Raw genomic sequence first — 18,755 nt, 5'->3', positions numbered from 1 at the left:
AAGGGATAATTCCTTTTTTGTCTTGTAATGTGGCCCATACATCAATGTTTCTAGGTACTTTGTAGCATTACTAATCTATCTATTTCAGTCTCTCACTTGATGTTGATAGAAAAATTCTTGTGTTGATTAATTATTTCAAAGTGATTCTAAAAATTAAGTGGCTACTACGGTTACTCAGTTTGAAGTTATATCTTTGAGTAGAATGAGCTTTCCTGTTAATTATGAGTTGACCTGGAAACAATTTAGTACAATATTTTATAAGTTTATTTCTCGAAGGATCAAAGGGTTCAGTGTTTCTATTGTGAAATTGACTGTTTTGCATTGTGGTGGTGCTCCTGTGACTTCCCCATAACTCTAGAAAGCTGTTTCTTCTTGTTTGCTATCTGGGAAAAAATATAAACAAGTCGCACTGGAGTATTTGTCCTGAGGGATGACGAATGGGATCTCAGAGCTGCTGTGGTGCAATGCTTGAATTTTCTATTCTGGATAGGCAGTACTCAGCACACTGGAGCTTTCTGGGTAAAGCTAACAAGCCATAATAGTGAAAGATATCTATAGGTAACAAAAAGGAAGCTTTTAATAATTGTGCTTCTCAAAAGCTGGTTGACATGGAGAAGCAGTAAGTCCTGGAGCACTGTGCAATTTGTTGCCTGCTTTCTTTAGCTTTCTTCTCTTATTCAGCTTGTTCTGGGACTGGGAATTGTTCTGCCAAAGTACTACTTTGCTCAGTTTTCATCAAATGCATGCATGATTTTGACACACTGGTACTGCTGTTGACTGTAACCAGAGCGCTGACCTTGTTTATTTGGCTGTGTGCAGCTTGAGGTCACATTGTATTGTGCAGGCTGTTTCTTTAAGGTGCATAAAATTGTTTGGTTTAGCACTTGAGGAGAGAAGAGCTGACAAGTTGCTCTTAGGGCTCTGCGTATGCTAGTCAGAGACTCAGTAAGGTTAAAAGTAGTTAGTGGCTTACTTAGTTGTCCTCCTTGTTAGAGTGAGAGCAGCAGATCTCAGTGGGAGGCAGCATTCTTTCACTCTGCTCCAATCATATTTCTGGTACAGAAAGGAATTTGGATATACTATCACAGGTTGCTGGCGATCAAAAAATTACGGTAGACAGAAGTGACAGTATCTGCATTGCTTCTGTGTTAGGATACTATTAAAAATCTATTTTGCAAAGCTTTATGAAATGAATAAAAAAATTACTTTCTTGTTCTAGCTATCTATTTATAAACAAAGAGAATACTGTTTAAAGTTGGTTTCCTAGTCTGTTTATCCTGTCACAAGGAAACAGATTTGTTTAGTGAAAGCCTTGAAGGTGTTTTTCTGTTTTTGTCAAAACTCCTCTGAGAATTCAACCACTGGAATATCTTGATTCCAGTGCTAGAACTAGAATTTTAAGTGCTAGCAGTTTAGCTTACAAAAAAAAAAAACAGTTCAGATAATGTTTTGTGTATGTATCTAGATAAGTGTACCTGTGGAAAGAACGGAAGAGGCTGTTTTCCTTCATAATTTTGATTGTGACTGTTTGCCTGAAAATTGCATTTTTAGCAGAATTTCAATTTTTTTAATAGTATTTAGAATGTTAATGGTGGGCTTTTGGAAGTGTTAGTCTGACTGTGGAAGGAAAAATGTTAATTTCTTTAAACCTTTTATAAGTTAAGAACTCAAGATTCACACAGAATCAGTTTTCCCTTTGACATCTGCCTTATAAATGTGTAAGGCAAACACAAAGCAATGTTGCTAGCTAGTATGTACGTTATGGACGTATTACTGATTCATTAAGGTCCAAGACTGACTTGGGCTCTTTTCTTTTTTGCTTGAATATTAGAGGAGGGTGTGTAGATATATCCAAATACCATTCCTGTGAACTCTATAAATTGTAACTAAATATTGATTGTAGAGATTGCCTTGTGATATGTGGGATATTGTCATAAATTTAAGTTTCTGTGACTTACTTACACCAGTGCAAGCTTCATTGTGGAGTTCTATTTCTGTTCCACTTTTCATCAAATGCTACACCAAATCTATTCTTACTTAGAAACACTAAAATCACTATGTGAATTCTACAGGAACTTTTAAGGCATAAACTGCTCACTCTTATAGAATCAGTAGACATAAGTTGAAGGGTCGTCTTGCAGATCTGAATGAAGTAGACATTCTCCAGTTCTAAATGTTGAATTGTATGGCTTTAAGTAAATGGACACTATTTTTGAGAAAGAGATTTTCCTTTCCAGGTGTAAATGGTGTCTTTGCCTGAAGATGTTCATGGAAATCTTTATTGTATTTTTTTTGTTATTCTATGTGAAAGGAAATAGGAAAAAAAAATACATATTTCATTTCCTGCTTGTACTATAAGCAGCAGAAAGCCGGTTAGAAAGAACTGTCTTTCAAGTGGAAGTTATGTAACATAAAAATATGGTAAGTTTAACTAGACCCATCATGTTTCTTCTCTATTCCAATTGTGCTCTTCCTGTTTGGTTGGAACTTGTTGTAGAAATGCGTTAGGATAATCCTAGGGTCCTCTCGTAAATCACCCAATACCTGATATTCCTCATGAACAGTCTACCTCTCTCATGCTCTCTCTCATTGGCAGCATAAGTTGGTGGGCTAACTTGGAATAAGTTTTCTTGAGCAGCTTTTTCCTCAGGGGTAATTCTTACTGTAAAATTTACTGTTCAGCAGATAGCTGTAATTCTACAAAAACTTGTAGACGTAACTGTGCAGGATAAAAATTTCTACCAGGTACCGCTGTACTGAGAACTTAACATTTGAAATGGAATTGGAATTGAAATGAAAATTGACTTTGAATAATGGAATTTTTAAAGTTCTAAAATGGATTACTCTGCTCAGAAAAAAAAATAAATAACATATTTATAATTTTTACATTATTTTAATCTTGGTGCTCTTTCCTAAAATATCCCGAGTGTTTACTCAATTATTTCTTATATGTTCGATGGTGAGGGTGGAAAATAAGTAATCCATTTCAGCTGGAAATAAAGTGACTTGAAAACTTCCAGTGGTGCACAGAATAAATGCAATGAAATAGCTCTCCTTCAATTCCTTGTTTGAATTCAATTGAAAAATACTTGGAAGTATTATCCAATATTATGCTATGGAAATAACTTCTCTTTTGCAGAAAGAAAGTAACAAAACTGTTAAGCAAAAAAAAAAAAAAGACCAGCATAAATCAGAAAAAAACAGATTAGCATAGGAAAATGTGAAGTACTAGAAAGTCAGCATCCCAATCAGGTGGGAAGGATGTAGTAATTTTTTCCCTTTATAAGATGAAATAAATTATTCAGAAATCCAGTTCCTTCTCCTGTAAGTCATTTCAGAAGTATGCTTGGCAAATGTTAGTGGGAGCTGACCTAAGATCTTAGTGAACAAATAAAGGAAGACTTTTACGAATCCACCCCACACACACCTTTAGCACACTGATATTTTATTAAGTTTAAGATGTTGGGAAGGAAGCAGTGTTTTTGCACAGAGATAATTATATAGAGAGAGAGCACTACGTTACACAGCAATTACTTTTTCCTGTATAGAAATCCATATTTCACCTGTAGCATAAATGCACAGACTTCAGCTTGTCAGGGGGAAGGTGCAAAACAGTTAATTTTTTGTGATTTTTATTCTTATTTTCCACAGTGTAAGTAGAGAGCAGTGATTTTTATTTTTCTCTTCTGTTTCAAATAAATGCATTACTTGGAGTATTTCAGAAGTTCCTTCTCCAAGTGAGTAATTGTGGAGAAAAGGTGGGACGAGTTACTAGGTGGCAATTAAATGATTCATCCCAATGAAGCATTCTTCTACACCAGAAGGGAACTGGGAACCAGAATAGCAAAGGAAGAGTTTGTGCTAGGTCAGCTGAGAGCAAATATGATGAATTTTTCTTGAACCTGCATTTGCACAAAGGTTTTTGGAGAAGATGTTTTTTAAAAAAAAAGAAAGTGACCAATGTTTAAAAAAAAAAAGTGGCATATATTTGTGGAAAATATAAATTTATATCTTCAGTATAAGCTTATGGAGTCTACTACGTACTTGTTGAAGTTTCTAAGGATGTATGCAAAATCCATGTGTTATCCATATTTACATATAGAAAATCCATTTTCAGGATAAAATTACACACAAACATCTGTGCTTAAAGGAAACCGCTCAATTCTGCATATCATAAAACATGAGGCACTGATTGCAGGAACTCAATTTTTAGTGATACATTTATCTTTTGCTGACAGCTATTCTGGAGGGAACCACAACATTTTTAAAATGCAAATTAATTGTTGATGAGTGTTTTCTCATAAATTGGAATGCTTTAAGTCGAATAACTTATTGGATTATAATCACTGTCTCCAGAAATCCAATGCAGTTGAATCAATTCTGTAGATCAAGAAAAGTTATGAAAGCAGGACCTTAAGTTTTTATAGGATACTCCATTAACTGTGTCCCGTTATCTGATCCTAAAAAAGTCAAGCTAGTAAATGACTTAAGAAGAGAATAAAAAAAAAAAAAAGATGCTAAATGTCAAAGTAAGGATTCTGATTCTTGATCTTGTTCAAGGTGTGTTTGTAACAAAATAAGTTAAAATAAGTTAAAAAATAAGTTAAACAAAACAAAATAAGTTAAAAATAAAAAAAAATAACAAAATAAGTTAAAAATAAGTTCTGGAAAAGAAATTCAAAATACATTTACTTCATTGTCTAACACTTTTGATACAATCTTAAAAGATCCTTCTCGCTGTCAGGAGTTTAAAAATGACAGAATTTAAGCAGAATTGTAGTTATGCATAGAACTTAAAGTAATAAAGATTTTCCTATATGGAAAAGCTCTCCTGTGTTTTAAATACTATAAAGCTATAGGTGGAAAAAAAAAAACAAGTTCGGAAGTCTAGCTATTCTTTCAACACGTTTCTGTGGTCAAATTATCAAGACAATTTTCAGCAAAAACTAATTAAAGCTGGTAGACTTTGCCACAGTTCTTTTCATGCAAACTTTTCATGCAAACGCATTGCAGGTATAATGTTTCAAGGAATGTTTTGTACAGGATATAAGAGAATCTGTCTCTAATTTCTTATTGTACTTATTTTTCTTTTACCACTCCAGAACTTTTGAATGTAACATGAAATAGCTTCAAATTTACTCCCAAATGAAACATTTTGATTTAATTGCAGATTGTTCAATTTAAATAATTTAAGAATGCTTACAAGTATTTATCCCATTGAATTTATTCATTTTCTACATTACTTGATTATACATCCTTGGTAGTTTGTGTTTTCTTAAGTAAAAAAAAAAAAAACCATATTCCTATAACATGACTGGTTTAGTGGCACAGTGGGGGGATGGGTTGATGGTTGGACTAGATGATCTTAGGGGTCTTTACCAACCATAATGATTATATGATTTTATTGTGTAACTGAAAATTCATTAATTTCAGAACCTCTACTCTTGCCTGTGTTCATTTTGAAGCCTTAACATGGTGTTTCCATAACATCTTAACCAAACTTATATACTCCATTAATAGGTCAGATCTTTTTAAAAAATTATTTTATGAATTCCTAAGTTGTCACTCATATTATTTTTAACCTTAATTGTACATTATAATTCTTTTTTGTGAATCTAAAATGTGTAACTCTATGAGCAACTCAACCATTTCCATCAAATTGAGTACACACTAGGAAAATCACATAACCTCATTTAAAAATGGATTTAGACTCTGTTTTTGGCTGTTTAATGGAGAGCCATATGGGATTCAGAGCATAAATTCTCTCGATGGGTGGAAAGCTATGATTGGTGTTTGCAGTTATTTCTGTGAATAGGAAAGATCTTGGCATTGTTTCAGGCATCCCATTTCCGGAAGCCTTACTTTACATTAGCAATGATAGAATGAAATTGATTTACAATAGGGAAAAAAAAAAAAGCATTCATTACTTCCCCCAGTGACAAACATCCAAAAGTGAAGTAAATTTATTATTTGGAATGACCAGAAAAATTGGGGTGTAGTTGATTGTAGGAGGAGAATCATTAAAAATTCAAAAAGCATGCTGCCTGTACATAGGAAGTATGTACATGTATTCATGTACATACTTCATGTATTGAACAGCTTTTTCACACTTGTCCTGTATGACTGAGTATTTTTCTCATGCAATGTAAAATAGTATTCCTGACCATTGGGATCCACAACAATGCAGCCTGAATTTTTAGCCTTTCAGTTCACAGCTGTTCTGGTTTTGGGGGCTGTTTCTTTTGTTTCTGCAAAACAATTGTTAAACTCACCTTCACAATGAGGTGCCTTTGGGTCACAAGGAGATTAAATAAATAAAATTCATTCACTAGACCTCATTTGCAATGAGGAATTTCACAAGTCAGTTGATAGAAGAATCAAAATGTATGATTAGTATAGTAATTGGATCAATCATTGGTTGCTCAGAAATGTTTATTGAAATGAATACATTAATATTTGATTTTGCTTTAGCAGAACAACCTGGCAGACTTAATTTAGAATGTTTCCAGAAATATTCCCCTTATGTGCATGTATTAATATCAGTTTCAGAAGACAGGTCTTGGCTATTACTTTGTCCTCTGCATCAATTAGATCTAGCCCAATTTATCATTTCTCTTCTCATTAATTCTACTTGCTTTTGTTGTGACTCATGTTCTGTAAATATTGCATTCTGTTTTTCATATTAGCTTGCATTTCTGCAAATGTCTAATACTACTTTGTTTGCTCCTGATAAATCTGTTCTTCTTAGTAGTCTTTTGGAACAGGTAGTAAAAGAAGTTAATGACAAAAGCCACCCCATACTGTTTGGGTGGTTGTTGCTCAGTTGAGGATGATTTTTACTTTTAAATGGAGTGAATTTGGTAAGAAAAACAATACATAGAAATATAACAATTACCCTTAAACTAGATTTCAGTCTGGGAAGGGTGAGCCCATCTACTCTGCACTGGTCAGAACTCATTCTGGAGTACTTCATGCAGATGTGGAGTCCTCAGTATGGAAGAGAAATGGACCTGTTGGAGCACATCCAGAGGAGGGCCAAAAAGTTGGTCCAAGGGATTGAAAACTTCCCCTCCCTTTTGAGGACAGATAAAATTGGGGGCTGTTCACCCTAGAGAAGGCTTTGGATAGACCTGGTAGTGGCATTTCAGTATCTAAATGGGGTTATAAGAAAGAAGGGGGACAGATTCTTTAGCAGGATCTGTTGTGGTAGAAAAAGGAGATGGTTTGAAACTAGAACAGAGCAGTTTAGTTCAGGTGTAAAAGGTTTTTAGGATGATGGTAGTAAAGCACTGGAACAGATTCACTAAAGAGGTAGTGGATGCCCCATCTCTGGAGATATTCCAGGTCAAACTGGACTGGGCTCTGAGCACCTGATCGAGCTGTAGGTAACCCTGTTCATTGCAGAGGAATTGGACTAGGTGACCTGAAAAGGTCCATTCCAACACTAAGGATTCTGTGATATACATCTAAGTGACAGAGGCAGGCCAGGGAACACTGAAAAACTTAGGAAGGCAGTTGAGAAAAATCTCAGATTTGTCCCAAAGGGGTATGGAGGGGCTCCTCTAAGATACTGTCAACAAACAGCCCAGCTGAAGTGCTTCTACACCAATGCAAACAGCATTACAAGTAGAGCAGGAGTGCTTGGAAACCACAGTGGAATTGGAAAACTATGACCTAATTGATATTGCAGGAATGTGGTGGGATGAATTGTACCATTGGAACATTATGCTAGAGATCTACAAGCTTTTTAGAAGAGATAGGCGTTCCCTGGAGTGGTATTGGACCTGGTGTTCACTGATGCAGAGATCATTAAAGATGTTAAGACTGAAGGTAGTCTGGGCTATAGTGACCATGCTCTAGTTGAGTTTGTGATTTCAAGGAAGATGGGCTTGGCAAAGAACAGAGTAAGGACCCTGAAAGTACGAAGAGTGAACTTCTGGTTGATCAAGGAATTATTGGGTGGGATCCTTGGGAAGCTGTTCTCTGGGACAGAGGAATGGAGCAAAGCTGACAGCTCTTTATGCATGCATTTCTGATAACACGAGCTCTCCATTCCCTGTATAAGAAATTCCTGCAATTCTGCAGGAAATTAGCATGGCTGAACAGGCATCTGCTGGTCGAGTTGAGGAATATAAGAAGGTACCTAGACAGGCCTGGAAAGTGAGCCCATGTGAATGTAGTGAGGTTCAACAAGAGTAAGTGCAAGGTGTTGTACTATGGATTGCTTGGTCTGGACAATCCCAGCTACATGTACAGTCTGGGAAAAGAACTCATTGAGAGCAGCCCTGCAAAGAAGGACCTGGGAGTCCAGGTGGGTAAAAGGCTGGACGTGAACCAGAAGTATCCTGGGCAGCATCAAAAGAGGTGGCCTGCAGGGAGGGGGAGATGACTGTGCCTCTCTGCTCTGCCCTGTGTAGCCCCATCTAGAGAACTGCATCTGGATCTGGGGCCCTCAAGAAACAAAGGACATAGAGCTGTTGAAGCATGTCCAGAGGAGGACCGCAAGCCACTGAAGATGATCAGAGATCTGGAGCATCTCTTATGTGAAAAAAGGCTGAGGGAGCAGGCTTGTTGAACCTGGAGAAGATGTTGCTAGTAATGTTTTTGTTTACTTTTTTAGGAATGACTTAGTGCTTTCACAAGAAACTTTGAGAAGAGACTTTTCTTTAATATTTTATATGTTCTCCATTTAACTGACAAAAAAGGCCCAGGGCTTTTATTTTTTTTAAAAAAAACTACTTCTTGCTCTGAGTTTAATTCCAGAAATAATTAGATTGTAAAAATAGGTCTGGATTTTGACTAACGGCTTGCATTTGCCCTATGTGGAATTGTTGCAATTGTCTATTAATGTAAATGTATTACAGTGTGAATTACAGTTTATTATGATGAAATTCAAGAAATTATTAATGTTGGCAATACTTCTGTGTTCTTTACCTATCTCATTCATGGTTTAAATGCTTGCATTTACGGTTAATTTAAAAATGCTTCCAGTATTAAAAATGCTTCCAGTATTCAGTCCTGAAGAAGCTTCTAAAACTTGGCACTCTCACCAAAATGTTTCCCCGTCAGACTTCCTTCCTAGTACCTTTAGGACATTAGCAAAACCTCACTGTCTTACAGTAAGCAAACTTCTGAAACTGGAAACCCTGTCATAATGCAACAGCAGAAAAAGAGAATTCTAATCATTCTTTTTCCCGAAACACACTCTTACAGTTGCATATGAGCAGGAGGAAAATTAATAAATGAATATTTTAAAATCTGTCTTAAAACATCTAATGGATAATTATTTCAAAGACTAAATTACAATCATTATATAATGATTTTTTTTTAAGACTGTAAGATCTTCTGCTGTCTATTTTTGTTTGTGGTGACCAGAAAAAAAAATTTGGAAGAGAAATGTTGGTATTGAACATCTTTTATGGAAAAAAATATTGTACTCTTTCAGAAAACCAAAATTAAAGAGAGCAAATTAATGAAGCATTAGCATTGTTGATTAATCAAGCAAATTAATGAAGCGTAACATTGTTGATAGTGTCGCAAATTACAATCACGTTACTGTTTCAACATTTTGTTGCCCTTCATCTGGTGAATACTGTGACAGTACATTAGGCTAAGATAAGATATAATATTAAAAATATACATCTTTTTTGTTTTTATTAAAAAATCCATTGCATACATTGTGTATAAGACGATCTGTAATGGGTGCACGCACAAATGCATATATGCATAAGCATTCAAATTTCATTTATTTCATGCCAGGATATTTTCTCAGGCTTGAACCTTCCTTTTTTTTTAAAAGCTGAAAACATCATAACAGAATTGTAACTGTTCATGTAATTGTCTGTAAAACTCATCTCATAAGTAGCTTAGCTTCACTTAATCTACTTTATTATTCAGGTTGGTTAAGATTATGTTCTCTATTTAAACATTTTCACTGAAAATGAGCCCAAGTGTGGGATAAATGTTTACTTTACATGGTTTCACTATTAAATGTTGGTGATATAGAATAGATTTGTGCCGTATATATTGCATCTAATTTACTCACTGCTTTGACATGCTTTGGTACTACCTATTCCATCTTTTCTGAACATGTTTAGGCTTCATGGTAGTTTTTAAATCCTTCTCTGCTTCCTCACAGCTCTGACTTATATCTTCTAATTGGCTATCATCTCTAGATGGTCATGAAGCACCTATCATATGCTTTCTCTAGTTTCAAAGTATGTAGTGACTGCCAAGGAAATGTCTTTTTTTTTTAAATTGCTGAGATCTTCTTTCTTTTGAATGCTTTTCTTCAGTGAGTCTCTTAAAGACTAGGGAAAAGACCCAAATGTGTTTTTACGCAAATGGTATTCTTAAGGCTTCTTGTCTATAGTAGATTGGATTTTAACTGTGGCTTACACCAGTAATGAGAAGTGGTCAACAGTTAGAGAAAGATTCATTCACGCTTCTGTAAGAAATTAAACTTGGGCAGGTAGGAGGTAGATGCAGTATTTTGAATCAGTTTTTCTGCACTTCAAAGAGTTATTATTGAACTACTAAAATAGCACATTAATGAATGATGTAGCTGAAGTTAGGCATTCTCAGGAGTCTGAACTACTTCTCATTCTGGAGCAAAAAAGAGTATGGAGTTTTAGGGGAAATATATTTTTTTAACACTGTTAAATGAATACTATAGTTAATTCCTGAATAACTTTCAGCAATTTAAAAGTATGAGTGTTTTTTACAATTTAGTTGCTTGTAGGAATGTAGTAGGCAATGCAGAAAGGGGAACTGATTGATATGATGGCTACAGGCTGAAGTGGGGCCAGTCCATGAAAGTGTTTAAGGATGGTGGCCTTTTTCTTGTTCTATTCGTGTGAAGTTGCATATAGAAGCACTTTGTTTTCTGGCAGGTCTCTTCAACCCTTGATATGCGTGTCTGTCTCACTTCCTCCCTTCCTGACACTTAATTTTCTGCATTTAACTACATGTGGTTGACTTAAGTCACTGATAGCCTAGCTGTTGGAACAGTGCTCTGTCTTGAAATCAGTCTCCTTTACTGAAAACTTGAATAAAAGAAGGACCTTTTCTCTCTTACTTGTAAGATTGCTTTTGTTTTCAAGTAGGTGGCAATAAAACATATTATGACACTTGCTTGAAAAATGCTATTGGGATGAATCACAATGGCCAATTGGTGCTGTATTGCTTAGCTTTTTATTTCTAAGTATATTTGGGTTAGTTAGTTGTTTAAATTAATAAATTAGTTTTCTGGAGTAGATATATCAAGATTAACAAAATTCAGACAACTGCTATCTTTGCCTTTTTCTAAAACACTACTGCCTCATTTGCAGTGTTAAAGGATTTCTTTCCCCCTAACTGATTCGGTCTCATTCTTATATAATAATTGCTCATTCTCCTGCATGATACTTGCTAGGAAAAAATGGCCGTGTTTAGGAGGCAGCTGTAGATTACTGTGATTATACCATCTTAATTTAAGAGTTGTCATGGTAATGCTGTCATTTTCAATACTCTTACTCTTCCATTCCCTGTTGTAATGTCTCATCTCTTGCTTGTGATTACTTGTAATATCTCTGGGATTAACTATATCAATCTATGCATATTTATAATACTTGGAGTGCCACAGAACAAATGCTGCCATCTGGACAATGCTGCATTAGAAGTAATAAAAGTTACATGATCTAGTTAATATGTAGATGAAATAAATAGCATTTTTGATAACGTATGCTAATATCTTTTGCTAATAAACATATTTCAGAAGGGAATAGAAGGGAAGAAGCATTATTTAGGTTCTAAATGTAGGTGAATGTGCTAACCAACTGCTGACCATTGCACAGGTTCAACTTCTGGTACACCATCACAAGAAATGAAGAGAAATACACAACTAGTGGAATATGTAGTACCACCACAGAAACGAACTAGGCGAAAGCTAATGGACTTTCCAGTCAAAACTCCGAGTCCTGCTGCATCCAAGCACTTCAGCCTCTGTCATTTGGAAGATTCTCTCAGCAAGGAAGTTCAGCCTATTGTGTATACACCAGAATCTTGCAGAAAAACAATACAAAGCAGCTGTTCACAGACTGTGGTAAAACAAGCATTACACCTGGCAGGCCTTCAGGAAACAAATGAATGTAATACAGGTATTCAGCTGAGAAAGCCCTCTATTACAGACTCTATGTGTGATGTTGTCCTAGAGTGTGATGAAGATAGAATGGACTCAACAGTAATTCTCAGTGAAGGAACAGGTGAAACAAATGGAATTTCTATTGACTTATCTGCAAAGAAGTCACAACTGTGCAGCAATAGCATTCTTCAAAGGTATTTCTCCGTTTGTTTGGGCAAGGAATGTTATCTGTTGTTTTTTTCTGTTTCTATTTCCCAAACGTTTTAATACAATTTATTTTTAAGAACCCATCTTTTGACATAGATGTAAAGGCTACAAGTAAAATTAACTAATGCTTTGAAAATCAAACCTTCAATTTTAATTAGTATCAGATACAATTCTGCCATTATTTGAAATCAGTGATATGTTACTAATAAGAAATGAGGATAACATGAGCAGTTTTATTTGCCTTCTATCCAGAATAGATTTCATAAAGTATAATCATTTGATTTCAGACTTGGTCTTTCTTCCTCAAAAAACAAAAATCCTGCTTCAGTACTTCAGAAGCCTTCGTATATGGCAATGACTTCAGCTGCTGAGAGAAAACGAAAGATATTAAGGTAAGTTGTAGCAGACGTGCAAGTCATGACCTGAAACAGTGATTGAGCACTTGGTGGGAAGGCAGGGCCAACCCAGGGGAGCTCAGGTGCAAGCAATGCACCTGAGTGACCAGGAGGGATAGAGCCAGGATCCACCCCTTCCCAGACCTCATTTAAAGGTTGGCAGTAGAGGCGAGGGTATCTCACTGGAGATCCCTGCCTGAGGTCTTCCTAAGGTGAGCAGCTTTTTTCCTTTGTCTCTGCATCTGTGGCTGCTGCACTTGAGTTACACCTCTCTTACTGCAGCTGCGACTCTGCTACCCACTGTCATTGCTGTTTTCCATCACATTATAGTTTTACGTAAGGTTAAAGTTAACTCCTGCAATTCCATTTAAATGAGTTTATATTCATTTCTCTTGTTCTTACTATAGTTTTGGTGTTATTTCAAATTTGAAAGCATCTTACGTAAGTCATCTGAATCTGCATATGAGATGTTCTGATTCAAATCTTTGACAATTCAAATTTTCTCTTAATAAATTGAGAAAAATGGTTTTCAGCTTCCTTTTTGCTTAGAGGTTTCTATTATTTTAGTAGAATAAGTACAAACCAACATATCTTCCATATCTGCTGTCGCCTCAATAGAAAAATATATAGTTCTGAAAAAAGGAAATTCTGTCATCGTCCAAAAATCTAATTTATTTGGAAGCATTGTGCTTTCACTGGAAGACATAAGACTGCCAAAATGGAAAGTGGAGAACATGCTTGACAATACTCGTGATCGCTTCCTTTGTTTTTCTAATAATTCACTTCCACTCTAAGTTGTTATGACTTCATTCTTGTGGTTTGTTCTGGAAAAAAAAAAAAAAAGACTCCCATCTCATCAGTTCTGTATTTAGACCTGGAAAGAGGTTTGGTGGGAGTGGCAGAAAAGCTGTAACTGAATAGAAACTAAGAATTGTACTGCTTATTGTTTGTTTTTTGTTTAAAATTTCTTAATGTATTTGAGGGTAACCTGTCAGGTCTGTACTGATGAAAGAACTCCCTTTTGTTTTCCCAAAGATCAGAAATTGATACAACTTTCTATTAGATTATAGTATAAATCACCTTCTGCTACACAGCCAGTGGAGCTGCCACCTAATAGATCTTCTAAAAACGTTTCAAGACCATTAGAAACAAGTCTACAGCTGTATCTTAGAAATGAAAGAAACTTTAAAGCACTCTCTTTGTTTATTAGCATCTTTGAAATAGAAAATTTTCTTGGAAGGATAAAATCCAATCTCATGTTTTTGTTCTAATTGTTACTATCTTTTTAAGCATTTTCCTTCTGGAATAAGGAAGGAGGCATGTCATGCACTTCAAATTTTTCAGGCAGTTATGAGTTTAACTAAATAAATTATTTGCTCTCTTGAAACTGAGATTGTTGCCTCAGTTCTCTTTAAGGGAGAGTAACTGAAGGCTACTCTTAAGGTCTTAAAGCAAACGTTTTAAGATAGGCTCCAGGAGTGTTCTTTACTGTAAACTAAAACTCTTTATGGCTTTTTCTTGGTGTTTATGAAGAGAAGGAATGAAAGCTACTTATTTGTCATAGAAAGAAAAGATACTCCTTATCAAAGGGCCTCTTTTCAATTCATCTTCGTTATTTTTCCCCTTCTCTTGTCTTTTATGCTTTAACTGTTCGCATTTGTTCACTCCAGTTTCTCATCTCCTACTAACATGAAAATAAGAATATAGATTTCAGACATTCTTTATGCTGTTAATATAATTAGAAATGGTCCGATTCTTAGGAGATAAGTCAGTCAGATTAGTCTGTTTTTACTAAATAGAGCATAAGCTAATAAGATTGTAATGCTGTTCCAAGAAGCAGTAATATGACTAGATCTTAGGACAGATACAGGACAGACCTTGGTCTTCGCTGCTTGCTATATGTTTTCAGAAAATTATTAGAAGAGCTAGTACAAGTTGGATGACTATAAATAGAGATAATACAATCGCGTTAGAGGGATGAGGAAAGCACAGAAACTTTGACACAAATAGAATAAACTTGTTTATGAGATGGTCTTACAAGAGTAAAACCAGAGGTGCAAGTGAGGTAAGCATGGAAGGCTGAGATTACAGATAGGTTCATATTTTTTCCTGTAGACTTTAATTCCATCATATTAAAAGGCATAAAATACAGTTTTTTTTTCTTAGTGAGTTTGAAGTTACAACATCTTTCTTGCAGCTTCTCTGAAAAGTAGAGAAGCCACCCCCTCTACTGCTGTTGGAGTCTATAGAACAACTACTGTAGCAATAAAAAGTTTGACCAATGTGAGTTCCTTGAACAAGTCACTTCAGAGGTATCATACCTAAGTTAAAGTTGTTTCTTAATGTAATCATGTGATGTGCAATGACCATCAAACTGACTTCTGTGGTTTTCCAGAAGGTGATATCATGTGTTCTTCACTTCAAAATGAGGCAACATTAAGTCTTGTTTTCACAGCTGAAATATTCTTCTCAATTTTTTTAATAGAGGAATCGTTCCCATATATAAACATCATAGAGCAATTAGTTTAATCTTGGCATTTGGTTGTGAACTGCCAATACTAGGTAATACTATTTAACGTGTTTTGCATATTGCAAGGATAAATTTGCTGTAATATAGCTTAATCACTTGACTGAGAGCAAAATCTCTGGCTGTTTTTCTAGTTCTACATCAAATACTGGTAATCTGCAAGACCCAGTTTCTCCTAAACGTGTTCGACAAGACATCTTGTTAAGCAACAGAGTATTGAGAGTACCCAAAATGTCAGGTAAGTGTCAAAACACTGTGTTGGCAGTTGGGTTTTTATAAGTGGTTCGAATTTGAGGTTAATGCACGTAGTTTTGGTGACTTAGCCATACATGCTTCTTTGATCAGTATACTAAGCCATTGGTTTGAATAATATATCCATGCATTTAATAATAAATAAAATTCTTAACATTTTTTTTCAACAGTAAACTAGATAGTATCTAATGAAAACTCAATATTATTGCAAGCTTGGTGAAGAAAACCTCATAAGAGCTAAGGACTGTCACCAAAAACTTTCTGTTCTGGTTGAAGTTTGAAATCTAGAACCACTTCAATTTTTTTTTGCCAATTGTAGTTTATCAAAAACTAAAATAATTTAAAAACTTGATACCAGTTCTTTACTGTTTGCTTCGTTTGATTCTGCACTGTTTTTAAAGAGATCAGTGTTCTATAATGCATACTTGAGCACTATTTTGGATCAGTGTAGTAGTTGAGGAGAAAAATTAAGGTACTGTTTAGGAGTTACTTTGCTCCAGACATGGTTTTTAATAGTATCAGATGGTATTCTGTAGAAGTTTATTACAATAACTTCAGTTTGTCTGAGGTATGTACATGTACTGTAACAAAATCAATTGTAAATAATATTTTCAGGTGAAAAGTGAAAGGCATGAAAGTTTTGCTTTCAACTTTCCAAAAATTTCTGCCTTTCTGAGTTCATGACACTCAGTTTTTTGACACCTGCGGTAGACCAGTCATGTACGTTTTCTCACTGGCAATACCCTAATTTGTCAGCATCTAGTTTCTTTTTAGGTAAGAACTGCTGTGGGAGAGCAATCAGATATGAATGTGTTACTCTCTATTCATAAAATATTATAGCTTTCTAATAAGTTTAAATCTGAGGCTAAGCATTGCCTAGCCAAGAGTTAGATAGATATTTGGCTAAGTGCATACACAGTTGCATCAGTACCAATTTGTTGTTTGTTTTTTTTTACTAAACTTAGCAAAATCAATCTGGCATTGTTAACAAGCTATGTAATGAAGCACCAAATTCTGAAATGGACAATACATTTTTATTTTCAAAGTTTAACTGATTATAAAGTACACCTTACTGCCAAAAGTATGCATTACAGGAGAAGAATCAAGCACCATCAAATCTCTAGCTAGAAGAGTAGCATCCAAATTGAATATAAAAAAGTTTCTCAAGATGAAATGCTGATTTTTCAGTTTTGCTACATACCTGCTAAGGGTCAAGAAAACTGGGACTTTTCTATATTTTTTTCATTATCACTGTGCCCTTTTGTAATACTCCATGTGTAAGCTGAGGATCGTATCGTTGGACTTGCTAAGCAAATAGCAAACCTGGTTTACTGAGCCTGGATTGATTACATGTTTTGTATATCAAAATGAGTCTCTTAGTAAGGGCTAACAATATGTGTCAAAAACCTTAAGCATACTCTGAAAAGGAGATTCAGGTAGCCCAAATTCTGTTTATTGGATGAATGTCTTCTGTTTGTAATAGTATGTTTTTCTTCATTAGGAATTAAAACAAAGAGCTTGAAGCAAGAACAGGATGTGCCAAGAAACCTTGTTAGAAGCTTTTCTGAAGGAAATGTAGCAATGGGTGTTAAATCACAGACATCCAAAAGCCTTTTGCTTCATGTTTGCAAGAAAAAAAAGAGGATTTAGATTCTGACTTCATCCATATTTCAAATGGGGTTGATGGAAAGCAAGTGTGAACAGTGACTTTTTTTTCCTCTTGTAAATCATTTTGTTAAAGATGTCTCTCTCAGTAATGCAGTATTTTATAAGACCCAGTTACTGGAAATATGTGTATTTTGTCAAATATTAAAATAAAATACATTTGGTTTTTGTCTCCTATTTGAAGCTTACAAATGTCCTCAATATAATAGCAAACAAATATGAAATATTATTTGAAGTTGTGAATTTAGAAGTGGATGGTAATACCTTACACTGTAATTTTTCTGAGCTTCTCTGTGTAAGTATGACTAGAAGATTAAGACTCGATATGATGCAAGACTTAAAAGGTGATGTAATTTTTCAAGTTCCTCTAATTGTTTACCTACACTCAGCTTTCTAATTTCCTGATGGAGAAGGTAGAAGTTCTTTTGTCCTGCTAAATAGTTTTCACTGAAATTTTATAGTATTAATACTGTGAAATATGTTTAGTGTACTTATGTTCAGCATTAGAATGCCAGCTTATTCTTAGATAACATCCCAATTTTGGATAGATAATACTAATGTAGTATACCTGGAGGAAAGAAAAATACAGGAAGGATTTATTTTTTTAATGTGTTATGTCTAAACTTTTAAACTGTTTTTACTTTTACTTGTAAATGTTTTTAACTTGCATTTCCATTTTAATTAATTTGTAAATAGGATAATTATGTTAATAACTTTGAATAAATTTTTAGTTGTAAACGAGAGCAGTATCTGAATTGAACTTGAAGAAAAATTACTTTTTCTTACCAGTGAAAGAGTCCGAATTTTTGAAAGTATTATAAGATTTACTAGTTCATACTGTATGTTTTGATAAATTAATGTTCAGAAACAAAGAGTTACATAGTTACGTTGTAACCCTGGCATCCTGCTCACCCTCAGCAATGTTGTGCTGGTGTATTTGGCCTGTACAAATAAGTGGTAAGTGTATGTGTGAACTTCCCCAGACTAATTGGATCAAGAGGAAGAAGTCCAGTAACTGGTTATCCTAGCGTCAAATACCTGTCTGCATTCAGCAAGCAGCTTGCAGTTCAGTGAGTTAGGTGACATAAAGTATGCTGCAGAACAACGTTCTGGCTTTCAGCAATTCTAACAGGCTTAAGGGTTTCACACACGGTTGTTGTGATGGAAATAGCAACAAGTTTTCTTGCAGTAGCAGTGAACTGGATTACATCATCTAATAGCCTTTATCAAATTTGTTCCTAAAAATGTTTTAAGTATTTCAGATGTTATAATAAATAGAATGAAATGAATGGGGAGGAAGTAATTTTAATACTTCTCTACCATGCTGAACATGTTTTTGGGATTAATTTTAACCTGGTACCAGGCTGAAATTGTAGACACCTTTGTTTTTGATTTGAGACTTCTTTTTTTGCAAGCTATTTAATGCAAAATGTCCATGGGAGGCATTTATTCTTCTTCAGGAATAATGTATCTGCAGGAGACACATTGGGCTTTACTTTTTAATACCATTGTGATAGACACGGCTTTTGTTGCATGTCAGGCTCAAGAGACATATTTTGAAAGGCTTTTAGACAAGCTTGTGCATGCA

The 18,755-nt window shown here is 34.9% G+C and overlaps 1 protein-coding gene across 3 annotated transcripts in view; it reads left to right on the top strand.

Moving 5' to 3' along the window:
- Positions 1 to 17,908, top strand: part of KIF18A (kinesin family member 18A) — a 43,083-nt gene extending 25,175 nt beyond the window's left edge. For 2 of the 3 annotated variants that reach the window (NM_001199426.3, NM_001398091.1), the window contains exons 14-17: positions 11,835 to 12,315; positions 12,616 to 12,720; positions 15,385 to 15,488; positions 17,004 to 17,905. In NM_001199426.3, coding sequence (NP_001186355.2) covers positions 11,835 to 12,315; positions 12,616 to 12,720; positions 15,385 to 15,488; positions 17,004 to 17,152 — 839 coding nt within the window. In that variant the 3' untranslated portion in view covers positions 17,153 to 17,905. Of the gene's footprint in view, positions 1 to 11,834; positions 12,316 to 12,615; positions 12,721 to 15,384; positions 15,489 to 17,003 lie in introns of all 3 variants that reach the window. The other variant, XM_046941560.1, reaches the window with a different exon arrangement.
- The last annotated feature ends 847 nt before the right edge of the window (positions 17,909 to 18,755 follow it).

This window comes from Gallus gallus, chromosome 5 (genome assembly GCF_016699485.2).
Source record: "Gallus gallus isolate bGalGal1 chromosome 5, bGalGal1.mat.broiler.GRCg7b, whole genome shotgun sequence".
Lineage (NCBI taxonomy): Eukaryota > Metazoa > Chordata > Aves > Galliformes > Phasianidae > Gallus > Gallus gallus.
Note: the sequence above shows the minus strand (reverse complement) of the source record. Positions and strands in the feature narration are given on the sequence as shown.